The following is a 20274-nucleotide window of genomic DNA, read 5'->3' on the forward strand; positions in this document are numbered from 1 at the left end:
ACCTCTAGACACTGCAATGTGCATTTCATGCCAATAGTTAACAGAAAGCACGAGTAAGAGGTAGACTTGGTTTCCCTGCCTATAACACAGGTCTATAGAAGGTACGGTTTTCATTTACAACAAACACCCAACTTACCAATAGTGTAAACTTTAACTTGTATTTTTTTCATCAGCTTTTAGCTTCTTAGTTTCCTCCTTCGCCTAAAAGGGAAAGCAGAATGATCAATGAATTCTTTCTTTCCTGGATAAAGTATCACAAAGCAGATCTATCAGAAGATGCTTAAGAAGAGATGGGCTTTTCTGAATTAAAGGTCAGTGGAGGAAAGTTAGATTAACCTAAGGATTTCCTTTTCATTTAGCCCAAACTATGAATTATTCTCCTTCAAGTCTGTAAACTAAAAATAACCTTAGGCAATTTAAAATTTTTTACTCTATTTTTTTTTTTTTTTTTGAAGGCTACGATAGTTGAAGAAAAACACAGGAATTCTTGAATGCTATTCATTCATTCTATAGTGATTTCTTTCTTACTTGGAGGCACTGTTGGGAAGCTAATCCACTGAGATACAAATGCATGAGCAACTAATTATCAAGTCTGGTTTCCTATATTGTTTACGGGTTTCACTCCATTTTGAGGTATAAATTGACATGTAACATTAGTTTCACGTGTACAACAAGGATTTGATATTTGTATATATTGCAAAATAATGAACATAGTATATCTAGGTATCATACACTGTTAAAAATGTTTTCCCCTTATGATGAGAACATTGAAGATCTCTTTTGGCAACTTTCAAATATGCAAATACAGTGTTATGAACAGTAGTCACTAGGTTGTACTATATATTCCCATGACCTTTTTTTTTTTTTTTTTAAATAACTTGGAAGGTCTGTATCTTCTGACCTTTACCCTTCTCACCCACCCCACATCCCTCTCTCCTATAGCAACCACCAGCGGATGAGTTTGCTTTTGTTTTTAGATTCCCCATAGAAGCGAGATCATGTGGTATTTATCTTTCTTTGAATGGCTGACTTCACTTCACTTTATCATGATGCTCTCAAGGTCCATTCCTATTCTCACAAATGGAAGATTTCCTTCTTTTTTATGGCTGAAGAGTATCTCATTGTATGTATCCACACATCTACTTGATCCATACAGCCATTGATGGCCACTTGTGATTGTATCCATTTCTAGGCTACTGTAATTAATGCTGCCATGAACAGAGGGGTGCATGTATTTTCCTAAGTTTTACTTTTCTTGGGATAAATACCCAAAGGAAGAACTGCTGGATCACAGGGTAGTTCTATTCCTAATTTTCTGAAAAACTTCCATACTGCTTTCCTTGGTGGCTGTGCCAATTTATATTCCCACCAACAGTGTATGAGATTCCCTTTTCTCCACACCCTCCCCAGCACTTCCTTCTTTTTGGTAATAGGTATGTATCCTAACCGGTGTGAGGTGATAACCTCATTGTGATTTTGACTGGCATTTCCTTGGTGATTAATGGCGATAAGCACATATGCATGGGCCAGTTGGCCATCTGTATGTCTTCTTTGGAAAAATATTCTATCTGCCCATTTTTTTAAATCATGTTGGTTGCTTTTTGCTATAATGTTTTTTATACATTTTCAATATTAAGCCCTTATCAGATGTAGGATTTGCAAATGTTTTTTCCCACTGGGTCTGCCATTTTTTTTCATTTTGTTGGTGGTTTTCTTGGTGGAGAAGATTTTTAGATTGATCTAGTCCCTTTTGTTAATTTTTACTTTTGTTGACTTTGCTTTTGGTATCAGGTCCATGAAATCCTGGTGAAGATTAATGTCAAGGAGCTTAGCACCTACGTTTTCTTCTAGAAGTTTTATGGTTTCAGGTCTTAAATTCAAGTCTTTAATAAACATTTTGAGCTTTTTAATGTATGGTGTAAGTCAGGTGTCCAGTTTCCCCAACACTACTGCAAAAAACTTTCCCTTCCCCCATTGTATATTCTTGACTCCTTTGTTATAAAATGACCTTATACATGTGGCCTCATTTCTGGGTTCTCTCCTCTGTTTGGTCACCTATGTGTGTGTTTTCATACCAATACCATTACTGTTTTGGTAACTGTGATTTAAAATTGGGAGTGTGATGCCTCCGGCTTACTTATTCTTAAGATTGTTTTGGCTGTTCAGGGTCTTTTGTAGTTTTACAGAAATTTTGGATTTTTAAAATATTTGTGAAAGTGCTCACTTCAGCAGCACATATACTAATATATTTGTGAAAAAATGCCATTGCAATGATGATGGGCATAGAGCTGAATCTGTATACTGTTTTTGGTTGTATGGACCTTTTAATAATATTAAATCTTCCAGTCCGTTAAGTACAGACATTACTTATTTTTAGTTGTGCCTTCAATTTCTTTCATCATTATCTTAGAGGTTTTTTTTTTAAGGTTTTATTTATTTATTTGACACACACACACAGAGATCACATGTAGGCAGAGGCAGGCAGAGAGAGAGAGGGGAGGGATCAGAGAGCCCAATGTGGGGCTTGATCCCAGGACCCCGAGATCATGACCTGAGCCGAAGGCAGAGGCTTAACCCACTGAGCCACCCAAGTGCCCCAATGTCTTAGGAGTTTTTAGTGGATAGTTCTTTGAGCTCCCTTGTTAAATTTATTTCTAGGTATTTTATTTTTTGATATAATTGCAAATGGGATTATTCCCATTTTATTATTAACATATAGAATTGCAAGATTATTATGTATCAGTTTTGTATATAGCAGCTTTACTAAATTCAACAGTCTTTGGTGGAATTCTTTGGTTATTTTTTATATATAATATTCTATCATCTGAAAATATTGACAGTTTTCCTTCTTCCTTTCCAATTTGGATGCCTTTTATTTTTCTTGTCTAAGTGCTCTGAACAGGACTTAACAGAATATTGAATAAAAGTGTGTAAGTGGGCATTTATGTCTTCCTATTTTTAGAGGAAAGTTTTCAGCTTTTCACCACTAAGTATGATGCTTTGGGTCTGCCATATATGGCTTTTGTTATGTTGAGGTATGTTCGCAATATACCAACTTAGTTGAGAGTTATCCTAAGTGAAAGCTGAAAGTTATCCATTGCTTTCTCCACTTCTTTTGAAACGATAGGATTTTTTCCCTTCATTTTATTAATGCGATATATAGCACATTGAATAATTTGGGTGTGGTGTACCAGCCTTATATCCTTTGAAAAAATTCCCACCTGATAATGGTATATGAACCACTTAATACTATTTTGAGGATATTTCAAAAATCTATGTTCAGCAGATAGTGTCTGGTGATTTTCTTATGTCCTGTTCTGGTTTTGTTTTCAGGGTAAAGCTGGCCTATAAAATGAGTCTGAAAGTGTTCTTTCCTTCCCTATTTTTGGGAGGAGTTTGAGAAGGACTGGTATTAATTATTCTTTGAATACGTAGTAGAATTCTCTAGTGAAGCTGTCTTGTCCTGAATGTTTGGGAGGTTTCTGATGACTGCTTTAATCTCCGTGGTAATTAATGAGTATTATATCCTGCTTTTAGTCTTAGTAGGATGTAGGTTTCTCTCTTCTCCATGGTCCACTATGTTGGCATGTAACTGGTCATTATGCACTCATTGCCATTCTGTTAATTGTTTTTTGGCTGTTTTGTAGATCCTCTTTCCTTTTTTCTCTATTCCTTTGTGATGTGATGCCTTTCTGTATTTGTAAGCTTATATTCCTTTTTGTGCATTTACTATTTTTGCAGTTTTTGTGCATTTACTGTTGATTTACAAAGTTTACATATGACAATGTTAAAGTCTATTTAAAGTTGCTAAGAAGTTTGCCCTAAAGTTGTATATTTTTACTCTTCCCACCATGTTTTTTTAACATCCATTTTACAAATTTTAACTTGTGTATCCCTTAATGGATTATTATAGTCAATTTCTACTATTTTTGTCTTTTAACCTCCATACTGGCTTTGGACGTGACTGATTTACACCTTCACATTATTCTATATTTTACTATATATTTACCTTTACAGTGAGATTTGCTCTTTCACAAGTTTTCCTGTTACTAAGGAGCACCCTTTATTTTCAGTTTCAAGAAGTCCCTTTAACCTGGCTTGTAAGGCTGGTTTAATGCTGATGAACTCTTAGCTTTTCCTTGTTTGGAAAATTTTTGTTCTCCTATTCTAAATGACAACTTTGCTAGGTAGAAGTGTTTTTTTGTTGTTGTTGTTGTTTTTTAATATCGGCATTGTTAACAGATCCCGCCACTTACTCTGGCCTGCAAAATTTCTGCCAAAATCTACTGATAGAGACAATTGATTTCTTTTCTTTTCTTTTTTGCTATGTTGAAGATTCTCTCCTTGATTTTTAACTTGTGATTTTTCAATTATAATGTTATTTGGTGTGAGTGTCTTTAGTTTCCTCTTTTTGGGGAATTGTACGGATGTCTGTTTCCTTCTGCAGGCTAAGGATTTCTTCAAATAAGTTTTCTGCCCCTTTATCTCCTCTCCTTCTGGGACCCTGGTAATATTAATGTTCGGCTACTTGATGTTGTTGTCTGACAACATCTTAACCTATCTTTACTTTTTTTTCCCCATTTTTTCTTTTTATTACTCTAACTGGTGAGTTCTGCTATGTCTTTATGTTCACTAACCCTTTCTTGTGCTTCATAACCCATTCAGTGTTTTAGTTCAGGTACTGTATTCTTTAGCTCTGTGACTTCTGTTTGGTACTTTGTCATTATTCCCATCTCTTGTGGAAGTTCTGTGCTCATCCATTCCTCTCCCAAACTGGGTGAGCATCTTTTTCTTTTCTTAAGATTTGAGAGAGTGTGTGTAGGGCAGGCAGAGGCAGGGAGAGAATCCCAAGCTGACTCCCTACTGAGCATGGAGCCCGTGGGGGTTGACATCATGACCTAAGCCAAATAAAGAATTGGAAGCTTAACTGACTGAGCCACCCCTGGTAAGCATCATCTTAACTATTATGTTGACTTATCAGGTAAATCCCATTCTGTTTTTTGTTTGTTTTCCTCCTGAGGTTTGATCTTTTTCTTTGATTTGGAGCCTGTTCATCCACTGCTTCATTTTCCTTGACTCTGTATTGGTTTCTCAAACAGACAGTAGTAGTCCTGAACCAGGAGATGAACCTTATTATTCAACCCTGCCCGGGCTCTTGGTTGTCTCTCAAACCTTTGTGATAGGCTCTTAGACAATTTTCTTTTTAGTGGCCCCCAGTAGTTTGAGAGCGTGCCATGATCTGTCAGGGTCCCAAAGGGGAGGATCTCTTGTCAGCATCTAGATGGAAGCTGACTGGAAGCCAACGCCTTACACAGCATCATTTAAAGAATGCACATATAAACAGTCCTGTGAGACCACAATCTAAGTCCTGCTGGCTTGCCAGAGCCCAGTGATCTGGGGGTCCTCCCTTTGGTGGCAGTCAAAAAAACTAGCTCTCCAAATGAATATATTAACTGCTTTCCAGGAGATCCTGATAACCTGAAGTGAGGCAGGTGGAGACTAGAAAGATGGTATCCACCGGCCTCTGTCTTGCCAAGTATTTGAACCCCCAGACAAGTGCTATGTAAGATGCCTGACCCTCGGCCCAATGTGTAAGATGAGCCATGACACTTTCACAGAAAGTCTGGGTGCTTCTCAGTTGGATGCCTCTATGCTGGACTCTGGAGCAGGTGAGTCTGTGTTCTCAGGCCCTTTCTCTCTCAAATGCAGGTCTTAAAAGGACGGGTGCCTAATAAGGGGTTCAAATCCTTTGTTCCTCAGGAAGAAGCTATGGGTTTTGAGTTCCCTTTTGATTATGGGTCATGGTTCCTGGGGTTGGGTTTATATTAAAACTGTTCCTGTCCTGCTTCCATTTGGGATGTTCTCATTTGCTAGATGAGTAGGAGTCACTCAGCCAGTTTTGGGCTTTTTTTTCATAGGACATTGTTGGATATGTACCCAGAGATTGTCCACAGGAGAAGGTGAGTTCAGGTCTTCCTAGGTCACCACCTTGCTTCCTAGACTTCTGATGCAGCAGGAGTATGGTTTTTAAACTATAACTTCAGTTTCTCATTATAGTCAGAGGATCATAGTACTAACCATTTTAACTAAATTCTATGTCCTTGGAGTAGTAAAGGATCTAGAAGTTGTCTTACCTAACTTGCATTCTTGCCTTGAGCACATGGAGTAATTTTAAGTAACAGTTTTGCTTCATTAATGCCCAGCTCTAAGAAACTGAACCTTATAACTTTTTTAGTAAGTTTTAAAGTAATCTCTACACCCAACATGAGGCTTGAACTCACAACCCCAAGATCAAGGTTTTCAGCTCTACCGACTGAGTTAGCCAGGTACCCCTGGACCTTGAAACTTCTAGTCAGTCATTGGTCTTAGTACATCATTTTTCATGTTGCTCTAGAAAGTAGAACTAAGAGTCGTCCTTTCGAGGTGGCATCTAATGAATATTCTGGATCATAGAAACCCTCAGATCTTCTCTAATTCTGTATGCTACTTCCATGTCCTAAGCTTTATACCAACCCCATTTCCTGGCATTATCTCCCCCACCGCTGCCACCACCATTTAAATATGTCTGAATTTGATATGGTTTTTACAGTGCATAACATCACATAAATTGCTTTTTTTTTTTAAATAACAGGGGATTTACATTTAATGAAACATAGTACATGAATCTGAACTGTCAATGTGTTATATACATAGTAGTGATGTGGGTCTTTGGAGGGGGGAAGGTATAAAAAAATTCACCCTTCCCAGTATTAGCCAAAGGCTTAATCTATCACAGGCTCAACTCTTAATGCTCCAAAGCCAACTACTGAGAGATCAAGTAAACTAAGGATTGATAAGGACCAATGAACTAGCAACCAGCAAGTCATCGCTGATCACAGGCAGGGCTCAAGCAGAGGAAGCAGGAATTACAAGTGTCTGAGGGAGGTGAACTTATGGAAGGAATTGGGCTGTAGGCTTATAAGTTGGAGAACTGCTTTTAAAGTGGTGAAAACTAGAAAGTTTATAATACAAGGACAAAGCATCAAAATGAACAGACTGGAGAGAGTTGATTATTGACCAATCAGACGGAAGGGCCATATCAGGGCAAGGAGGGGAGAAGGTTTCCAGTGGGAAGGTTGGTAGAAGACTTTTGGGATTTTGTGCAGAGTGGTCTCAATTTTCTCCTTGAAGCTGAAGGCAAAGCTAGCTGCGCACACTGGCAGGCAGTAGCTGGAAGGGAGTTTGAGGAAAGTGGGACTGGACCTACATTGATTATGGGCTACCACAGCTTGGTGGGCATTGCATACCTTAATACTTTGTGTGACAAAGGCGGGGGGGAAATGCAAGGAACTTGAATTGGGTTAAAAATGATCATTGAGGGGGGTGCCTGGGTGGCTCAGTGGGTTAAAGCCTCTGCCTTCGGCTCAGGTCATGATCCCAGGGGCTTGGAATTGAGCCCCGCATCAGACTCTCTGCTCAGTGTAGAGCCTGCTTCTCTCTCTCTCTCTCTGCCTGCCTCTCTGCCTACTTGTGATCTCTGTCAAATAAATAAATAAAATCTTTAAAAAAAAAAAAAAAAAAAGACCATCGAGGGGGCGTCTGGGTGGCTCAGTGAGTTAAAGCCTCTGCCTTCGGCTTGGGTCATGATCCTGGGATCGAGACCCGCATTGGGTTCCCTGCTTAGCAGGGTGCCTGCTCTCCCTCCCCTTCGCCCTGCCTACTTGTGATCTCTGTCAAATAAATAAACTCTTAAAAAAATTATCATTGAGATTTCTAAAGACCACATACTTTAAGTCTCTAGAACTTCAATTTCTTTAGCAAGATGCACTCTGGCATATACAGTGCTTAAACTATTAAACTATTTTATTCTGAATAGATTCCAGTTAGAAACAAAATGGATAAAAGGATAAATGCCACTCCATGTAATTGCTACTTTGTAGTAATATTTAGAGCCGTTTACCTTGGCAGAATCCTTTGCTTTCCCTCCATTCTTGGGTGCTTTGGAGCTGGGAGCAGTTCTCTTGACTCTGTCCTAAAGCAAAGGCAACGTAATGAGGCCATTGTTATCATCAGTCCATCGAGTGCAATTAAATAATGGAAAACTTTCAATATACATAGAAGCGTTTAAAGGTAGAAAGTAAAAAGGATTAAAAATACAGAGGAAAATGTGGGTCACACTGATATTCTGCCAATGTCCACGAGGAAATTTGCTCATGAAAACAGCTTGTTTCTGTCAGTACTGGTTTTTATGTGCCAACAGAGCAAGGATGGGCTACTCATTTTCTGTGTTAAAGAAAACAAATTTAATAGCAGAAATTATCACAGAGAGCTAGAGGCAATTTTTCTATAAAAATAAAGTCCTGTTTGCTAAAAAGGCATTATTTACCCAGGAGTGAGAAGCAGGATGCTGAGGGAGTTAGGAATTCAATCACCCAACATGAGGGGGACTAACAATTTAGTGATTGGGAGAGCTGTTTAGTAAGAGCAAACAGATCTGCACTATTAATTCTTCTGAAAATGGCCATCAAGTGCACTCAATTCACTTTTCTCTTTGATTTATATAAGGGTGTATTTACAGGTTAAAGGCCACATACTTTATTTTCATTCCTCTTTAATCACTTGCTCTGAGCACCTGCTCTGTCCCAGGAATTTTGCTAATGCTGACCACAGCTGCTGCATAAAGTGCACAGCTCCCTGGTATAATAAAGGGACCAAGTGTAGCCCAGAGTACAGGAGAGCCCTTCACTGGGTGTGGGCAGGGAGAAGTAGTGAGTGTGCCTGAAGGAGCTGATGCTTGACCTGGGCCCTGAGGGACAGATAGGCAACAGCCATGAGAAGGTGCAGAGCAGGTGCTCTTCAATGAGCAGAGACAGAGCATTATTGTCCAGCACCAATAGTGGGGCCATCAAACATGATGGCTGTGGGGAGGGTACAGCGACATGAAAAACTCTTACGAAATAATATTAAGTAATGTATTAGATATGGGCTTGAACTTATATTACCTAAAGTAATGTATCACAAATGCACATTTTAATATCTAAATACATATAAATATATAAGTATATACTAGTTTAGTTATATATATATATGTACATTAGATATAAATTACATTACATACAAATATATAATGTATCATAACATATATATACAGAAAAAGATAAATATGCCCAATCATGTTGGCAGGGTAGTATAATTATGCATTTTTTCAACTTCTCTATGGCATCACTGAATTCATTCTGCAGCCTACAGTTCTAAGCAGACCCAGAAAGTCCATATGAAGAAGCAAAGTACCTCAGCTGTGTTTGACGTTTCCTTGGGTGCAGGGCAGCTGTCAAAATCGCCTGAAAGAGCATCGATGGGGTCATTGTCATCTTCAGGTTTCTGAGATATTAACAGAAATAACCGTGAATAACCAGTGAAGAAGCACAAGGCAAAAATTCCGTAAGGGACGTTTTCCCCCATCACTGAAAATAAGGTATTAAAAGAAAAAGGAAACCTTGCTGACATTCCTTTCCTCAATTTAGACGTGAAATTCCTTACAGCCTTACTTCCTTCTCTTTTAACAGTTTGCTTAGTATTCTGAGCCTCAATTGTTCAATCTGAAAAGATGGGTCTGTCTAAACACGCTCTTGTGAGGGCTGGAAGAGAGAAATCACACACCCTACTCATCTTCGCATAGTACCAACCCCAGGGCAGGCATTCAATAAATTCCAGATTTCAGCTAGAATGAAAAAAAAAAACAAAAACCATTGTTTATGGGAACATGGCTGCTGTGGTATTTACCTTTGAGTCCTTGGGTTTCTTTGCAGGTGGCTTTGCTGGTTTGCCCTTAAAAACAGGTAGGTTACTGGTTAGACACAGCTCTTTGTAAAGGTTTCCCTAGGTGTAGTCAGAACTTGTAGACTCTCTGGTCTGATGCCTTGCCTGAGATGCAAGGAAGAGGGATGTGCAGTAAGTGATAAATCTCGAGTCTGGTCGTGGCAGTGAAGGAAACAACTGTTTAGGAACTTCCTGCCAACATGTGTTAAAAATTCAACTTCCAATATTACATGTTTTACATATTACTCGTGTTTTTTGTCTTAATTATAAAAGCTTATAGTATGTTGGAAGCATGTGAGGGGCTAGGACGACATACAACTTTTCTTCAGGATTACAAGTATAACTCTGCGGGGACCTTACCCATCTTCAAGGGCAAGGACGTTAAACGGTACCTCTCCCAGGGAATACAAGCAGGGTCAGATAGCACTACCAAAGCAGCGAGGCTTCTAGCAGGATGCAGAATGGCTACCTTCAGGAATACAGAATGCAAGCAAGGAGAACTGAATTCTCTAAGAGACACTGAAGAAAATACCTCAAGCCCGGGAGTTCTCAGCCCCACCACCAGCAGTGGAGACTGGGAAGGCTCTGAGGCTCCCTTGCTTCTCTCTCAATAGGTGCGGAACGGGTGATTTGTCCTCTTGCTGACTTGTAATGCAGCGCTAAAAGCTGAGAGTACAGGCCCACCTGACCTGAGGACAACTGCCTGCATTTAGAGACAAAGGGCCCAAGACCTGACAGAGTATCTTTAGATCTAGCAGGAGGACTTGGGATGGGGAATCTGGTCTCGCCTGTCTTTACTCAAAACAGTGCTGCTGGTGGTATCGTGCATTAAAAGCATTCCTTCATGTCACATTTTTATGCTGTTGTGAAAGTGCGCCTCCTCTTCCTTGCGAGGGAGATCTGGATGTACGAAGCTTTGTGCTGTCTAGCCAACCTCGACCTCCACCTTCATGTACCTCGTTGTCGTTGTCCAGGAGGTGCCTGTACTCAGGCGGGATGGTGTCATCTCTTTCTCCCAGCTTGTCTCTGTGTTCGGCTTTAGCTCTTTCCTGAAAACATGAAAGAGATTGAATATTTGCTCCTTCAAGTAGACAGTACTTTCTAAAACCTAGCAGCCAGAACTTACCCTACTTTCCCGAAACAAACACTCTATTTTCTAAGTAACAAGACAACAGGTAACTTCAACAGACCATGACTTGATGGGGGAAAAAAAAAAAGTGAACCTCGGTGCTTCTACACGTCCATCCGTACGTGTGGATTTCTACCTGTATTTTAAGATAAATGATGCAATATTTGTCCCTAGAAACCATGGAAAGAAAGAAAACCCAACAGTATAAAGCTATCTTTGGTCATTATGTGAGTTTTTTAGATAGAAAGATCAAGTCACTGTATTTTGATATTTAGAGAGGAATTATTTACCACTCTGACATCTCAGAGCAACCCCGAAGGACCAGCCGGCACAGCCAACCTGAGTGAGTGTGCGAGTGTGCTGACTGCTTGAGCTGGGGCGGGGGGCGGCGGGGAGCACCTGCTGTTGGAAGCAGCAGCTACACCTCCCTGCATCCTCACCTCTCTGGGGCACATCTGTCATAGATTCAGAGACATACACTCCACACCCCACCCTTTGAGGGGGGGGCAGGCTGTATTTTTCTGCATCATTATTTCATTTGTCAAGTACAGGTCAAGTTCACATCAATGATCCTATAAGAGAATGAAGACCTAAGGATCCTTTGAAATGCCCTGGGACATGGATCTGGCTGGTCACTTAGTTCCTGGTTCCAGGCTAAACGGACTATTGTTAGCATGGACAAGCACTTACTGATGTGCTGGGAGGTGTGTAGAGCTAACAGTGTGTGCCTTGCACACATGCCTCTGCTCAGTAGCAACCATTGGCCCAACGCTTCATTTAGGGCTTTGCACGCAGAGATAGGACGGCTCAGGAGGCTCCTAGGGAAACCTCTGGCAAACAGGAGAACTGTGCCCCTACAGGCACAGAATATGTCACCCTAAAAAATGCATGCATTTCTAGATGATATACGTGATAGTGCTTATTGCCAGATAAAAAGACAAGTGAATGTGGGAGGAGAACGTAAGTAAAGCTGTACTCTCCCATCATAACTAAGTCTGGGTTCCTGAACAGGACATTCTGCCTAAGCATGTGCCCTAGCATAGTCCTCCCTGAGGCAAAAAATTCAACAGACTACAGAGAAGGAAAAAGTGAGCATTCAGTTATCCAACGGTTCACTAAAACTCCCAAGTTGGAAGTGCTTTCTCCCCCGCCTTTTATGTGCACAGTAGGATACCCTATGCTACAAAAACCTTTAATTTCACTTATATATTTTTTTACCTTGACCTTATCCTCCATTGGTTTGTTGTCGTCAGGGTCAGGCTGCCTTTGTCCTAGACTGTCAGAAAGTTGGTCCAGGGCATCGTCCAGTTCTTTGTTATCACGCTGCTAAAAAGCCAATGTCAATTAGTCACTGCTTAGCCAAATAAATCAGTCCTCTTAGTGGCCCCAACGTGGCCACTAAGACTTCCATAAACTCCATGAGACTTTCACCTGGGAGGTGGGCAGACCCTTGGGTGGCGCTCATCTTTCTCTCTCTACACTTGCATGGGCCTGTCTACCTACCCTCTACCTACCCCCAGATGCTTCTTTCCCCTAAAAAAAAAAAAAAATAAGGCCCCTCCAAAAAACGGGGAGGGGAGGGGGTGTTCCTGGCCTGGTGTGTTAGAAAAACCTGCCTTCCTATGCATTTAGTGTATGCAACACTCCCGGAGACAGTCTGATGTCCCAGAAAACACAGGATGATGGCTTCTTTTCTGATTCCCACATGTATTCATTACAGTAAAGACTGGGTTTGCATGATGTCTTCATTCAAAATATTAAATGAAACTAGACTTTCTGACAGGAAATAGAATGGGAAAGGGGTCATCCTGATTCATACTGGTAAAGGGCACAGAGGCTCAGGATTGCTGAAGTCCGCCCCTGCCTCAGCCAGCACAGAGCCCTCGCATCTTAAGGACAGAGGGTAAAGAGCCGCCTGGGTCGTGATGCTTCTTCCTTTCTGTGCGCGGGCACTTTCATCATTGTGGGCAGACACACACATACACGGGGCATTTTCCTGGTCTTCAGTGCTTCGTTGGAGCCCAGGATAAGAGCTAATCATGGTGGAGCTCCCCACGGCTGAGTCTGGGCTTTGTCATTGGGGCCTCTGGATACTTTCAGATGATCCTGAGGCTGACCCAACAGGAGGAAAATTCACGCAGAATCTCCGACGAGAGCACTAAGCAGGCTTTGATGCTACATCAAAAGGAAAGGAAGCGTAGCTGACTTCACTAAAGCCACTTCATCTCCATCTAGCAAATGAGGCACTTGTCCTTATCCGAAGGAGATGGGGATCTGGTTTAGGGCGATCTCTTTGATGTGGTGTGGTCTCCTCGCCTCGATAATGTATAATTGGATACTGTGCAGAAAATTAATCAAGGAAGTCTGGAAAAACTTTGGTCCCACAGAACTGCCTCAGGACATGTAAATAATTAAAACAGTCCTGCTGTTGAGGTTTTTGTACTGCTATCATGAAAATGACAAAGTTTTCCTGGTATGAATGGGAGGGAAACTACTTTCTAAGAGGACATACTTGAATTTTTGGGAGAAGGAGCTCAAACACTGAGCAATTCCATAAAATAAACCTGAGCTTCAGTAATGGGCCATGTTCATAGCATGCTTCAGGAAAAATATAAAGAGGAGAAAATAATCAGGAAAGCTAAAGAATTTGTCAAATCTAATAATTCAAATATATGCACAATGCACGCTCCAGCTCTTTCAATTCTAATAAAGCAACAGTAACATTAAGCTCCTGGACTATGTGTAAAATACTTCATACACATTGTTTCATTTACTTACTTCTGTATTCTGTCATGTCCCCAAATCACCAGTCTTCTGTCTTCTAAAATAGAAGGTGCTTGGTCTTCCTAACGATTTTGTGTATTTTCATATACTCTAAGGCAAGGGCCCTATTTTCTTTCTTCTTATTGTTGTTACTATAAAAACCTGCTTCGAAAATGCTGCTTACCTTAGCGTCAGGGGGTAGGCCAGCAGAGTGTGTGGTAGGAGCTGGGGTTTGAGAAACCACTTCAGAGATGACAGCAGAAAGGTTAGCATCTTCAAATTTCTTTGTTAAAAAAAAAAAAATTATATACACATACACACATGTATATAATACAGTACAGCTCATATATACATGTCAGTAATATGTTATATTAAAAACTATGCCTGTAATGCCATCACTTAAATACATTTTTTTAAAGTTTTTTTTTTTTTTTAATTTGTCAGACAGGCAGGGTGGGAGGGAGGGAGGGAGGAAGTGAGCAAGCACAGGCAGGGGGAGCAGCAGGCAGAGGGAGAAGCAGGTTCCCTGCTGAGCAAGGACCCCAATGTGGGACTCGATCCCAGGACCCTGGATCATGACCTGAGCCAAAGACAGATGTTTAACCAACCGAGCCACCCAGACGTCCCTAAATACATTTTTTTTTTTTTTTAAAGATTTTAAGAAATCTCTACACCCAGCATGGGGCCTGAACTCACAACGTCAAGACCAAGAGTCATAGGTTCCACCAACTGAGCTAGCCAGGAGCCTCTTAAATACAATTTTTAATACAGCTTTATTACTATTTATTCCCTTCACCCAAATGGATGCACAATAACACAAATCTTAAAAGCAGTTCTTGGGGCACTCTAATGACTTAAGAGTTACATGGTGTGTTTACACGTTTTTCAGTGTACGTTTTGGTTATCTGCAGTTTTTCAGCTTTCTTCTTCATAATTAGTTGCTCTGTGTAAGTTTTTTTTTTTTTAAAGATTTTATTTATTTGACAGAGAGAGATCACAAGCAGGCAGAAAGTCAGGCAGAGAGAGAGGAGGAAGCAGGCTCCCCGCTGATCAGAGAACCCAATAAGGGGCTCGATCCCAGGACCCCGAAATCATGACCCGAGCCAAAGGCAGAGGCCTAACCCACTGAGCCACCTAGGCACCCCTCTGTGTAAGTTCCAACAGTCGTTCTTTTTATGGTGCTGGCTCTACCTTGCCAAACTGTCCTGCCTCTCTGGAGCTGCTAGAAATTCATACTGTGAAAAGCAATGAATGAGCAGGCTTGCTTTCTGTGGCCTCCCTTGCCTCAATCGGATATTTGTTACATATTTATAATTCTGATACAAGGTATATAATGATGTCCCAGTGTTGCTTTATACCTGGTATAGGTTGTGTGGTTTCAGTGCTATTATTTTTTTCTTAATGTTAAATAGTATATTATTCCAGAATCTTTCTGAAATAGGGATTTATTCTCCTTTAACAAATTTATGAAATCCTTTACGTTAATTTTTCAATTTTTTCCATTGATCTATAGCTTTGCATTCTGAATCAGAATGGAATTTACCATCATCATATAAATCAAACCTTACATTTTCCTGTTTTTATGCATATGATTTAGCTTTTCTAACATATTTTAGAATACTTTTATTGAGTTGTATGAAGTATGATTTTAAGTTAAAAAATTGACTTACAAAATGACTGTAGGGATTTGTTGTAATTCTTTTAAGACATGGAGTCAGACCATTGTAGATGTTTTAATTTCATGTTCTCAATTTTCTACTCATCTACTTCTCTTTTCTTTAACATCTGACATCTTATACTATTTTCCAATCTGTTACTGATGTACACACAGCATGCACAATGGTATCTACAAACGTGGTATCTAGAACTAGAATATCGACAAATGCACAGATGTTCCTTTTTCATACTTGTCATTTCTTTTTCAGGTGTTGTTCTTAATTCTTTATACACTATTAAGCAGAAATGACAATAAAATCAACTTCTTATACTTTTTTTGTAAAAGAAATGCCTCTAGCTTAATTCTGAATATTTGATTCTTGAAGTTAAATAGATACTCTTTAATACATTAAGGATTACCTACTTTTTAAAGGTTTTTATTTAAAATATAAAATATGAATGCATGTGAAATTTGAAATACATCTTTTATATGGACATTACTGATTGTTCCTCTGATACCCTACTATGCTATATGGATTTCCCTGCTATTAAATAAATCTTGAATTTCTAACAGTGGTAAATAATTACTTTAAAATTCTATATTGTTTGTTAAAAATGATACATCTACAAATTTAAGTGATACTGTATTAATGGTATTTTAAGATTAGGACCATAATTACTTGTAGAAGCAACTATGTAGGCCATGTTTTTGAGAACATGTTTATGTCACATGGGACTATCTGGTGTTAAACATTTAAGAGTCAATTTTAAACTTCTCTTAGAAGCAACGTTTGAAAATAGTTCTAATCTCTTCAGTTTTTCTTCTGCTTAGGTATTATAAATGGTGTGTTTTATATTTTGTTTTAAAAAAAGTATTGCACATAGCTGTTTTTAGTAATTTAGCTGCTATCTTATACCACTTAGATCTCATTTTAAGTTTTGGGGACACCTGGGTGGCTTAGTTGGGTAAGCATCTGCCTTCAGCTCAGGTCAAGATCCCAGGGTCCTGGGACTGAGTGCCCCTAAGGGCTCCTGGCTCAGCAGGGAAGCTGCTTCTCCCTCTGCCAGCCAACCCCTGCTCCAGCAAATAAGTAAAATCTTTTAAAAATTACTTAAATTAAGTTTAATTCATATGATTACTATTATTTCTACCAATACTTTATAACATGTTAATGACAAACTATTGATTCTTTCACTCATTTATACTCTCATTTTAAAATCCAATCGTATTTTATTTTAAGACTTTTTTTCTCTTTTACAGTTGCTGGTATCTTATATAAAACTTTAGTCAAATCAAGGAATTGTGGGCCAGTTTAGTCTCAGGTTGCAATTTTCATCTCCTACTATACTTGGTTGCTACTTTCTTTTGGGTAGTTAGGTGATAATAGCTTATTTAAATGTAAAATAATAATTTATTTCTAATAATAGCTTTATAATAGCTTAAATTTGCAATTCAAAATCCAATAAACATTTGGTTAATCAGATTTCTCTTTTTCTCCATTACTGATGAAGGTATTTATGATAATGTATCTCATGAATACTGCTTTGGCTGCTTATCCAAGATTTTGATTTGCAAATGTCTTATACTTGATATTTTAAAATAGTCTCTTCAGAATGTACTTGATTTTCGTGATAGCAGTGGAATGTTTTTAACTTTTACTTATTTTTATTTTTTTAAGATTTTATTTATTTGAGAGAGAGAGCAAGAGAGCACAAGCAGGGGGAATAACAGAGGGAGAGGGAGAAGCAGCCCCCGGCTGAGCAGAACGCCTCGACATAGGGCAGGTGATCCCAAGACCCTGGATCAGAACCTGAGCAGAAGGCAGAAGCTTATCTGGCTGAGCCACTCCGGAGCCCCTAAGTTTATCTTTTTAAATAGAATTTCTATTTTATTGTAATCAAAGAACATGGAATGCACAGCCAGCTCTCCTTTGTATTTGAACATTAATTCTGAGTCAGAATATAATACTTTTCCTCCTAAGTTCTTGGGACTTCCCCTAAATACTTTTCTACTTTGACCTTTTAACTTACCATAATTGGGCAATTGGCTATTTCTACTTTGTCCACAATAGATGTTAATAAATTTTTCCCTTTGCCAGATTAATTTTCCAAGATTATAATTTTTAAAAGTTGTTATATTATCTCTAGTCATTTCACTGCTATACCTCTTCTTGGGTGGGTATAAAAATTCACTGTTGTATTTTCTTTGAACTTCTAAAAGATATACCCCAACTATTACAGTAATAATACAGATGGTATGAGGAAGGGAATTAAGGCACTGGCTCCCCCTCATTTGTTGTTCTGCATCACTGTAATGACATGATTCCACATTCCTGGGATACTGCTCACTTTATATTCTCCCCTAACTTAGGACTCGGAGCCTCTCTGTACTGTAATGTTTGTATGGAGGAGGAAGAGGGGAAGGTCATGGAATGGGGTGACTTTTACTGCCTGGTCATGCTGATTTCACAGGAGTCCCGTGAGGACCATGCAATCGTTAGTAATCCCTTCTTTGAAGGATTTATTGCTTCATCAAGTCCAAAAATGAGCAACTCCAAAGAATCATTATTTCTTCTAGTTGCTACTCATTCTGTTTCTCGACTTGTTTACATAAGAACCTTGTAAATACATAACCCAGACCCCACAAAAAAGGTCTGGAATTATACAAGTTTGGGCACTCCAACAGACTTACAATATGTTTGCATATAAATAAGCTCTAACAATCCTATAGTACAGCAACCTGCTTACTATTACCAACATTTCCTAAAATTTCCAGTAACAAAATTCCCTTTGAGGAACTATCTGTTCTACAAAGAGCGAAGTTTTCCTAGGAGGTAATTATGGAAGATGATAAATTGTAGAAATATCAACAGATAAAGTTGTTTGAGATGTAAATTCTCTTTTTCCTAAGTATACTTGATAAAGAGTACATACACTTTGGCTCAGTCAATTACATTGTTGCAAATACCCACTGCGCTGGTATACTGTTTCATGATAGAACACCTCTATCTCAGGGCCACAACGGGCTAAAGAAGGCCTTTAATTTTGTGGCTGTTTCCTTAGCTCTAAGGTCAGATTCTAAGTCACTAGTTTCCATTTATTTCTGCCACCCTCCAAGTAAGGAAATAAACCAGGAGTTTCAGACTTACAAGAGGTACAGAGTTTGGGGAACCAGCGAAGTCCTTAGATAAAGCATCCAGAAGGAAGTCCTCACTCATGGCCTGTAAGAACCAGGAAATGTATCAACAAATGGCACTCCCCCACCCCCCACCACCACCAATCTGTTTCCTCTACAAAGGATGTCAGGGCCACGGAAGAAAGATACGCTTAGAGAAAACTGGCTTTGCTTACCGGAAGCGATTCCCTGGGTGTTTTTGTCGGGAGTGGTTTTCCATCTTTATCCTATTTGGGAGAGAAAAACATGGCACATATTCATTTCCCTTGATTTATCCTGGGGGATTTATCCCCAGTATGAATGCCTGTAAACATTGTAAGGCATCTACAGGCTATATCTGATGTTGTGTGTTATAAACCAGAGTCATCATTTCAGGAAAAAGATTCTTTCACCAGGGAATATGCTCTAATTAGTTCATACGGACCAACAGCTCACAAGTATCAGGCATTCCGTAGGCATGGGGACTAGAGAACAAACTGTGTACAACCTGTGACCTCAGAAGCCCAAACACTAGTGTAGCGGAAACACAGGTGCGTACTTGAAGCAGCGTGACACGAGGCACTGGGTCAGGCCGCACACAGGACATGCTGGGAGCACAGGGACACACTCTTCACCTGCTTGGGGGATGGGCACTGCCAAAGTTCCCTGAAAACTGGTTAATTTCACGGGCAATGCATTCAACTACGATGCACTGATGCTGTCCGATGCCCTGTAGTAAGCCCTGGGAAAGTTACAGAAACTAGGATAGACAAAACTCCTGCCTATCATCCTTACAGCTCAGAGATGCCAAGCCTGAGATAACCTAAGTGCCACTTCTGAGAAAGAGGACAAAGTCATGAAAGCATCTGCAGCTTTTTTTTTAAAGGAAAATTTATAAATGGATGGTAAATCCCATATATCCACATATACACAAATAACTCGGTACAGGGCTACATATATGTATGGTTGTATATAAATGCAGTTAAATATATATACATTTAGTTGAATATGCTCTTAAGTATGCTTAAATAGCAGCATCATATGAAGATGATGGACATGTGCTCTGTCCACACGTGTGTGTCCCTGATCAAGTGATTTCACTTCAACTACAAATACAGAATGGGGTCTCCCCACTGTGTCACTTGTGCTGTATGATCTGTACTTTCAAAATGAATGAAACAAAATAATTATCCTTCTACTTAATGTCAAACAGGCTTCCTTACTTTTTCAGTATATATCTAAGAGTTGCATATTCTTCTTCCTAGGAAATAATTATTCCTCACTTTATTTTTCCTACTTACATAAAGGTTTTCTAACATTTTCTTTGTTTCCGGTACCATAACAAACCATGTATCAAATGGGGGAAAAAATCAGGCAGGTCAGGCATTAGATTTTTTTTTCCACTTAAGAGTGAAAAGTCACTGAGGAATATTTTAACTTCACAGCTGGTATGCCAACAGAGTATTAGCGAACTATGTGGCATCTGAAACATTAAAAACAAGCTCTTTATACTCTAGGCCTGTTTCCATGTCCCTGCTTTATATTTATAAAATTCAGTACTGATTAAAATAAAATAGAAAAACACCTCAGGCTGTTTACCTTGGCCTCTTCTAATCTATAATCAGGAGGAATTGTTTCTTCTTTTTCACCAAGTTTTTCATGATCCTCTTCTTTGGCTTTTTCCTGCATCAAGATTACACCATTTTCATGAGTAATACATCTCCATAAAGTGGATGTCTACGTGGCTCCCTCTGTAGAGTTCCCACAGCTCCCT

At 39.4% G+C, this 20274-nt stretch overlaps 1 protein-coding gene across 11 annotated transcripts in view; it reads right to left on the minus strand.

The window, feature by feature from the left end:
- The window catches only part of CAST (calpastatin), a 114065-nt gene that overhangs the window by 1414 nt on the left and 92377 nt on the right, over window positions 1-20274 (minus strand). For 8 of the 11 annotated variants that reach the window (XM_044265126.1, XM_044265188.1, XM_044265172.1 and 5 more), the window contains 10 exons: window positions 20100-20183; window positions 18698-18748; window positions 18496-18567; window positions 13875-13973; window positions 12146-12253; window positions 10755-10847; window positions 9763-9807; window positions 9271-9360; window positions 7940-8011; window positions 137-201 (listed from right to left, as the gene is read on the minus strand). In XM_044265126.1, the coding sequence (XP_044121061.1) occupies window positions 151-201; window positions 7940-8011; window positions 9271-9360; window positions 9763-9807; window positions 10755-10847; window positions 12146-12253; window positions 13875-13973; window positions 18496-18567; window positions 18698-18748; window positions 20100-20183 (765 nt within the window). In that variant the 3' untranslated portion in view covers window positions 137-150. The remainder of the gene's footprint in view (window positions 1-136; window positions 202-7939; window positions 8012-9270; window positions 9361-9762; window positions 9808-10754; window positions 10848-12145; window positions 12254-13874; window positions 13974-18495; window positions 18568-18697; window positions 18749-20099; window positions 20184-20274) is intronic. The other 3 variants (XM_044265143.1, XM_044265180.1, XM_044265136.1) reach the window with 1 other exon arrangement.

This window comes from Neovison vison, chromosome 1 (assembly GCF_020171115.1).
Source record: "Neovison vison isolate M4711 chromosome 1, ASM_NN_V1, whole genome shotgun sequence".
Classification (NCBI taxonomy): Eukaryota; Metazoa; Chordata; class Mammalia; order Carnivora; family Mustelidae; genus Neogale; species Neogale vison.